Below are 8,980 nucleotides of genomic sequence, written 5' to 3' on the forward strand. Positions count from 1 at the left end.
CACAAATAAGTCAATAATACAATCATACCATAAATAATATAACGTACACACTATCAGAGTTGACGCAATAGAAAACATGAATGCATTCAAAATTAGAAATGCAATCAAATTCGAATGAATGAATGAATGAATAAATAAAATTGCAATATGCATAATGCATAGGCTAAAAATTAAAAAAATATCAAAATTATAACATAAACTGATATAGTCCTCTAAATGCCATATTTTTTAAACTCCACTTTATCTTATACTTACAGCTGGTTATGCATAATAATGATTTTTAGACACTGAAACTGATGGTTTTAAAATCCTTCCCGGTTCACCTTGTTTCAAATATAGAAATGTTCATTTCTGCTTTAATTTTAGATGTTTCTACCTATAATCTAGTTTAATATGAAGATGCACAAATATTAGTGTGCAGCTATCATTCATTGCCGTAGATGCCAGAGCTTTGGGGTTGTAAAACCCTCCCATTGAGGGAGGCAGAGCGTTGGGAGGGATGGATGACAGAATGACAGCAGTGCGCTCGGAATAAATGCTCGCGTACCGGAGCGGCAGGAGAGCAGAGCTTCTCACGCGCTGCGTGTTTATACAGCGGCTCGCTCAGACATGCCACGCATCTTCTGAGTGGGACGTCAAGAGAAAAGTCTGAACCGTCCATCGGAATACTGGCAAGGTGATAACCACACTGTTTGATGCGATATTTATAGCCTTTCAAAGTGGAGAGGTAAGTTGCGTTGTTTTCTTTACAGTTGAAAGTATATTTAATGATCAACTCCAAATGCTTTGTGAAATACATACTGTATACTATATGGCTTTGTGAAATGGGCATGTGGAGTTACATAGCAGTCATGCTCAGCAGCAACTGGTGTGTCCTGTTGAACGTGCATGCATGGCTGTAGGTCAGTGCTTCTGATAACTCCTGCATGCAATAGTTAATGCACACGTGTAGTTTTGTGTGTTTTAAATAAGTTTTTGCCTAATTTTGAGAATTGTCAACATGAGTTTGAATCTTTCATCAGTAAGAAAAGGCAACTTACACTGGTTTGAAGCATGCACTCTATTATTTTAATATCTGTACTTGAGATTTATCTAATCATTTTATTCTAATATGTTACTGATTTCATAATAAATTAATTTATCATTATTAAATATTAAATGACCACACAATGTGTGAGCAAAACATCTGTATCTGATAAAGTGGGGGGAAAATTAAGTGGAGAAAAAAAATGCTTACTTAAAATGGGGGAAATATTATATCATATGTCTTTTTAAAGCATTCTATTGTTAGAACAATATCAAAAGTTTGACAAATGCATGTCTGTTTGGCAAAGCAGGAGCTATTTCTACCTGATCTGACAAGTAAATTGCTTTTATTGATGAAACCCAAAGAGGTCAGGTTGATTCAGTCATATGAAATAATATTTTAAATTAATAACCACTGAAGCACATTTTCACAGTGTAGCCTGCCAGCAAAATGTCAATATGTCTATACAGAATGAGCAATGCGTTCCTTTAAGAGCTTTGACATTCATAGTGCATAATTTTCTCAATGTGATATCAGTGTAATCTATAACAAATGCAGTTTTATTTTATCATTCACATGTAGTTACTCAGCTATTGAATGCAAGTGTATTGTAAACAAGAAGTTAATAGATGATGCTGTGAAATTGAAAGTTATTAGTTACGCCTTTGCTTATTCTTTATTACAAAACAGTCCCTGCAGTTGTAATGATTCTCTCCATGATTCTAAATCCGAATGAGTAATGTCGCATTTTGACAGAATTGGACAATAGTTGTTCACACGAGGCCATATGCGTTTCATGCTGCCAAGAAAGGCGAGATGCAGGAGGACTGTAGATTATAAGTGTTTCTAACATGAACGTTCAGTTGAGACTGAGCATGATGCACATGGAGGAAATGCTACTGGCTTGTCAACAGAAAGAAAAGAGTGAATTGAATTCTACATTCACAGCTTGTACACTGTGATATGAGTCAACTCTCAATCACTGAAATGATAAAAAAAAAATATTGTGAAGATTTGAACTGAATGACTTTCTTACAAATAATGACTTGCGTTCAAAGTCAAGCAATAATTCATCCAAAAAAAGAAAATGTGGTCATTATTTACTCACCCTCGTGTCGTTTCAAACTCGTATGCTGTTATTATATTTCTGTGGGACACAACAACAGAAATGGGAAGACTCTTCACAACTTAAAGTATGCTCTGTATTTTGAGTTTTCTGAAGCTGTATGATAGTTTTGTATGAGGCATGAAGAATAATGAAGTTAATTCAGATAATCGTTCCCTCCAGTGATCTTATAATTCAAGAACCTGATCACTGAGTGAGTGATTTAAACCAGATCAGTTTGATTTGTGAACGAATCCTTCTGTCTGATTTGTGATCCAGATCAACGGTTCACTGAAAAAAAAAAACTGTTCATTCACAAATCAGACTTTAAAGCATTGAATATAGAGCATGAGACGTATGGACTACTTTAAATGCTGTTTTTTGTTCCATGATAAAATGACAGCATACACGTTTAGTCTGTTCCTTTAAACCAATTTTTTACTACTGACATAGTTAGACTTAATTAATGTTCTGAATATTTCCTTAAATGCCACAGGATGCCATTTGTAGAATTTAAAAGTGAATGTTGCTAGCCTGTATTGTCTTGCATTTCTTCATGTCTTCGCCTGCCGTGGTTGACACATTTGACATGACGCTCTTCTTTGTCACATTTAACTCAATCACAGATCTGACGCACAGCAAGACACAATGCAGGAATCTGAGCCCAGCGTGTGTCAGCTGCAGCCCAACATCATCTCAGTGCGCCTCTTCAAAAGAAAGATCGGTGGGCTGGGCTTTCTGGTCAAACAACGTGTGTGCAAGCCGCCCGTCATTGTCTCTGACCTCATCCGGGGCGGGGCAGCGGAGGAATGTGGGCTGGTCCAAGTCGGCGACATCGTCCTGGCCGTGAACAACAAGCCTTTGGTGGACCTGAGCTACGAATGTGCACTCGAGACCCTGAAGAACGTGTCGCCTGAGAGCCATGCCGTCCTCATCCTCCGCGGACCCGAGGGCTTCACCACTTACCTGGAGACCACGCTGAGCAGTGACGGGAAACCCAAAACAGTTCGCATCACCAGGCCTGTTAACCCCGCTCAGAGCAGGCCGTGCGATCGATGTTCGCCTCTCAGCCCCAACATGACCAAAGAGCTCCGGGTCATAGAGAACCTGTCCTCTTCCTCTGCTCCCAGGAAAGAACCACGGGAGAGCAAACCCCTAATTCCCCTGCTCACCCAGGACTCTCTGCTCAGAGAAGGAGGCCATTCAGCCCTCCTCCTTAACGGGGTGGAGGAGAACAACGACCTGCTTAAGGAGATAGAGCCAGTGCTGAAGCTCATCAAGAACAGCAAAAAAGAGATAAATGGAGAAGGTCAGAGAGTCATAGAGAGGAAGGATGTTGAAGTGCAGGTGGAGAGGTGAGTTATGTCTTATTATTTTTTTGCAGATTCCAAAAACATACCAATACATACATCTCTCTGCAGTTTCCAACTGTGTCGCCAATAGTGTTTATTCATTTCACACTAATTATGAATGCAAGGGCAAATGATCAGTTAATAAAGACTTATTTTTGCATAATTTCTTCCACAATAGTATGTTATTAACTCAGAAGGCTTTTACCATAGTGCATGATTTGTAAACTAATATTTTTGATATTTGCATCACATAACCAGCTCCATTTGTATGACTTTTCTAATATAGTAAACTTGCTCGGTAGCTCACCAAGTACAGCATAATACTTGCGATGTGGAACGTTTAGGTATGGGTCCCGTGAAACACGAGTCATGATAAATAGCTAAAATGGCATGGTTGCTTCAGCAAATGGGTTTTTATCACACATTTGTGACCCTGGACCACAAAACCAGTCTTAAGTCGCTGGGGTATATTTGTAGCAATAGCCAAAAATATATTGTATGGGTCAAAATGATTGATTTTTCTTTTATGCCAAAAATCATTAGGATATTAAGTAAAGATCATGTTCCATGAAGATATTTTGTAAATTTCCTACTGTAAATATATTAAAACTTAATTTATGATTAGTAATATGCATTGCTTTGAACTTCATTTGGACAACTTTAAAGACGATTTTCTCAATATGTTGATTTTTTTGCACCCTCAGATTCCAGATTCTCAAATAGTTGTATCTCTGCCAAATGTTGTCCTATCCTAACAAATGCCACCATACATCAATGGAAAGCTTATTTATTCAGCTTTCAGATGATGTATAAATCTCAATTTCGAAAAATTGACCTATGACTGGTTTTGTGGTCCAGGGTCACATTTGGTCTTCTTAAAACTAGCGGTTAGGGTAGGGTTTCAGTGGGTGATATGTTACTTTCAAATGCGATAGACCCTGATAGCTTCATTTATTGGACATTTAGTTTCCAAACTCAACTTCCAAACTTAATGTGGTAATCAACAGACAAATCAAGAAGACATCCAGTTCTTAGAATTAGTATACCTTTTAATATAAAAGAAACCCGTGTATGTGCTCCAAGTGCAAATATGATGTTGATGATCAAAATAGTACAATACAGTCTAATGTATAGTATACTCAACATATACTCAACTCATAGTATAGTCTCTAATGTATAGTCTCCCGAAAAAGTCTTTACTACAAACAAATCTGTTAAATATTGCTGCCACTATTGCGAATTAATTATCTAAAGTCTGTGTGACAACTAGCCCCAGTCTGTCTCCCCTATTCATTTATTTGGGAATATGATTTACGAATCACTCGGCAGAGAATATAGACATATTCACACAATATTCATGCTTCAAAAACAATATTTTCTGAGAAAGGTCAGTTTACTAAATGCATTTTCTTTTTGATGAGTGAATTTCATGTTTATTTGGTAAGCTATCAGTGAGTGAATCTGGGAGTGTTTATTCAATTCAGTCTTTGAGATTACTCTTGCGTTTAATGTTCATAGTACGCTTTAGTGATCAGGAAATACTGACAGGCAGTGTGAGAAGCTACCAGCAACATTAATAAGAGAATGGATAAATATAGACATGAATATTATTGTCATTTTGTGATCATACCCCAGTTTTCACAGTACACCATTTGATCTAATTCATTCTATTTGTTATAGCCTAACCACTGAAAGTGTTTTCATAATAAACATAAACTAATATTGTCATATTGTTTAACTGAATGAGACTGCCATCTTCAGAACTGTGAAGATCAAATAAATGTCCTCTCTTTAAAAGCCTCATTAAACAAAACTGGTTAGTTGTAATCCTTGTGGTTCATGAACAGCGGCTGTCCACATTTTTATGTGCTTAAAGTCCCCATGAAATCAAAATTAAAGTTTTTTGGGTGTTAGTATCAATATGTTAGTCTTAAAGTTATCTATAAGGCAGTGTGCTCCAAAACAGTGACAAAATTCGCATTTAGAAGATATAAGCATTCAAAGCTTGCAGTTTGTCACTTCCGCCAAAACGGCTCAATTATTTTTTTTGACGTCACATCGTACTTCAGCTTCTCATCAAACTTTCTGTCCAATCAAATGCTCTCTAGAATCCAAAGCGCCCGCCCCCTACACTATAAAACAGACGCTGAAGCCGCGGCTGAAATCGGTCACTTGTCCACAGAATTTGTATTTTCTGTACAGTGAATGGCAACACATGCGTGAGTCGGCGCAGACCACAAAATGTATGGGAGCTATTTGAATTCTACACAGAATGCTATATTTGATCGCAATATGGATGAGATTGTGGCTGGCATACCCTGTCAAATGGCTTTACGGAGCTCAACGGCTCTGAAAACAGCTCTAGCTCAAGCTGTGATATAAACAAACTCTATTGGCTATTTTAAAAAGGCAGGGCTGCTTGATATGTCCCGCCCTGTCTTCCTGTTTCAGTTAAAATGACGTCAACACATAGAGTAACGCTGCGTGTTTCTAAGCATTTCAGGGGACCTTTAAAGGTGAAGTGTGTATAAATAATGACTCTTTCCAAACAGGTATCCAGAACACTTCCCTCCTTTTTTCCATTGGTCAGTTAAACAAATAGTCCTGCCCCAAACTCACAGCATTGGTTGAGTGATTAGAAATTGCCTCCGAGTGTTTTATCATGTGAAAAAGTGCACACCTCACCAGATTTCTTTTCTATATTTGAAAAACTAAAATTAGGCTTGGAATATTATTCTGACTGGTGAGCAGAGATGGCAGCGTTTCATCTAAAACAAATCGTGCTTCTCTCACTCTTCTCACATTTGTGATGAATGTGTTACTATAAGTCCCATCAACATCAGCTAGGAAAAAAAGTTCTATAAGTGCTTGTTTACACTTTTTAATTACACGTTATACTTCGGATTTACTAATAGACTTATTGTTTGAGTGTCTGGGCACTCGCTAAATCTGATTATGGAATAACTTGAGTATGTATGGATTTGAGGCAATTTACCATTTCATTTAAAAGACAAAATGCACATAGCCTTGAGACATGAATGTTTTAGAGAAATTCAAGTTATAAGCTCTACGGATGGCACATGTCTGAGACATGTTGTTAATTATTATTTTTTTACTAATTCCTTCAGTTTATTAATATAAATGTAAAAAGTGTGGAAAGTATTAGACTTATAGTAGACAAAAAATAATAGAATTTAATGTGTTTTAGTCATTGTACATACATCCAAATTTCTGGCTGGTGTTTGAGCTGTGAGCTGAACTGTTTGTGACTTTCAGAGACCTTGGTGCGGGAAATGGACAGAACGCCCAGCTGGCGTCGGATAACGACAGAGTGTTTGATGACCTCTGGAGAAAGGACAATATGCCTACAGTGCTTAACAACCCTTACTCAGAGAGTGACAAGGTAAAATACAGTCTTAATGGCTTTACATGTGGCTTTGAAGGACTGTGAGTGAGTCAGTAATCTAGCATTTCTTTTTTTAAAGGTGCAAGTATAGAAATATAGAAGCTGTACTTACTGTTAATATGGCAGGATCTACTTGACAGCCGGCTTTTTATTCTCTATTTCTTTAGAAGAACTTTGAACTTTGAAATTGTACTTGGGATTTAAAGCAGTGGTTCTCATGGATCATGAAAAGCAGGGTAAAACTATGCTAACTACTACTAATAAAATGCAACTAAATGTATGGGTGCTTATATATGAAAATCGAAATGAAAAACCAAAATAGAAATGTTTTTAACATTGATCATGTTTCTTGAACAGCAAATCAGCATATTAGAATGATTTCTAAAGGATCATGTGACACTGAAAACTGGAGTAATGATGCTGAAAACTTTACCATCACAGGAATCAATTACATTTTAAAATATATTCAAATTGAATTTTTTAAAATGTTAATTATTATAATATTTTACAATATAATTTTAAAGCATTTTAATCAAATAAATGGAGCACTGATGAGCATAAGAGATTTTTTTTAAAACATCTCATCAACCTCAAACTTTTAAATGGAAGTGAACTTATCTAAATTACACTTCTGCTGTGGATTAATTACAAAACAATTTTTTTGTACAGCCTCAAATGATTTGAACAATTTTGGATATTGTTTGTGCAATTCATGGAAATGTTAATTGGTTAGTTCACCCAAAAATTTAAATTCTGTCATTAATTACTCACCCTGTAAAGTTACGAAGCTACGAGAATATTTTTTTGCGCAAAGACAACAAAAATAAACACGCCACACGCTCGCGTCATTGTACTGTCGTGGACGCGCGTCCAAAGTGACGCAGTAGAGACGAAAATGTGGAATAAAGTCGTTATTTTTGTTTTCTTTGCGCAAAAAAGTATTCTCGTAGCTTCGTAACTTTACAATTGAACCACTGATGTCACACAGTCTACTTTGTCAATCATCTTGGTACTTTTCTGGACCTTGAACGTGGTAGTTACCTTGCTGTCTATGGGAGGGTCAGAGAGCCCTCAGATTTCATCAAAATTATCTTAAATTGTGTTCCGAAGATGAACGAAGGTCTTACGGGTTTGGAATAACACGAGGGTGAGTAATTAATGATATAATTTTCATTTTTGGGTGAACTAACCCTTTAATGAATTTTAATGTTTGGCTATATTAATTTTTTTGTTTTGTACAATATCTGCATTGAGATATCCCATGTAAAATCTGGGTCCTGAAGCAGAACCAGTTGAGAACCACTGATTCTAACAACCCAGAAACAAAGCAAAGCAAAACAAAAAACAACAAAAAAATGCTGACTGAGCTGAAGAACCTATAATGTAGCTTTAAGCATGTTTTCCAAATAACCATATAGAAAACATGAGACATGAACCATATAATTCAGCAAAGCAGCTTTATTTGAGTGGTTTTAAAACTCTAACCATATATATATATATATATATATATATAAAATAATAATAATAAAAGCACACCTACAAATAAAATGATCTATAAAATAAGATTTAAGTGGATTCTGCATGTCAAGTAGTTCAGCTTGCAAGTAACCATATGAAAGCCTCTCTCTAGTGCCCGTCACATGGTCTTCTCTGTACCTGCCAGCTCAGTGCTGGTGTAGCATGTGTTTCTACAGTCCTGGTTGTGGGGGTTGCAGTGCTTACAATTCACATCAGCACATGACTCTCATCTGGCCTCTTATGACGCATTATCCCTCTGAAAGAAACCGGATGGATGGAGGCGATCCAAGAAAGCAGAGGAATGAATGGATGCAGCTGTGTGGTCCAAGACGGAGTTGTTCTCTTTCTATGCTTAAAGTAATACAGTGTCTGCTGGATGATTAATCATCAGTGAGTGAGACGAGGAGGGGGTGAGTGAGAGAGTACAAGAGAAACAGAAAGACAAGAACATGGGACCACGGCAGCATGTAATTGTTAGGCTCAATGTCTGACAGAAAGATGCAATGACTGTTGAGATTATATATATATATATATATATATATATATATATATATATATATATATATATATAT

At 36.7% G+C, this 8,980-nt stretch overlaps 1 protein-coding gene across 1 annotated transcript in view; it reads left to right on the forward strand.

Annotated features, from left to right (window-relative positions):
• Positions 1–647: 647 nt before the first annotated feature.
• The window catches only part of LOC107599638 (nitric oxide synthase, brain-like), a 53,932-nt gene continuing 45,599 nt past the window's right edge, over positions 648–8,980 (forward strand). Inside the window, exons 1-3 of the mRNA XM_016291288.1 lie at positions 648–727; positions 2,759–3,487; positions 6,761–6,887. Of these exons, the coding sequence (XP_016146774.1) occupies positions 2,781–3,487; positions 6,761–6,887 (834 nt within the window). The 5' untranslated portion in view covers positions 648–727; positions 2,759–2,780. The remainder of the gene's footprint in view (positions 728–2,758; positions 3,488–6,760; positions 6,888–8,980) is intronic.

The sequence above is a fragment of the Sinocyclocheilus grahami genome, unplaced genomic scaffold (assembly GCF_001515645.1).
Source record: "Sinocyclocheilus grahami isolate Dianchi unplaced genomic scaffold, SAMN03320097.WGS_v1.1 scaffold269.1, whole genome shotgun sequence".
Classification (NCBI taxonomy): Eukaryota; Metazoa; Chordata; class Actinopteri; order Cypriniformes; family Cyprinidae; genus Sinocyclocheilus; species Sinocyclocheilus grahami.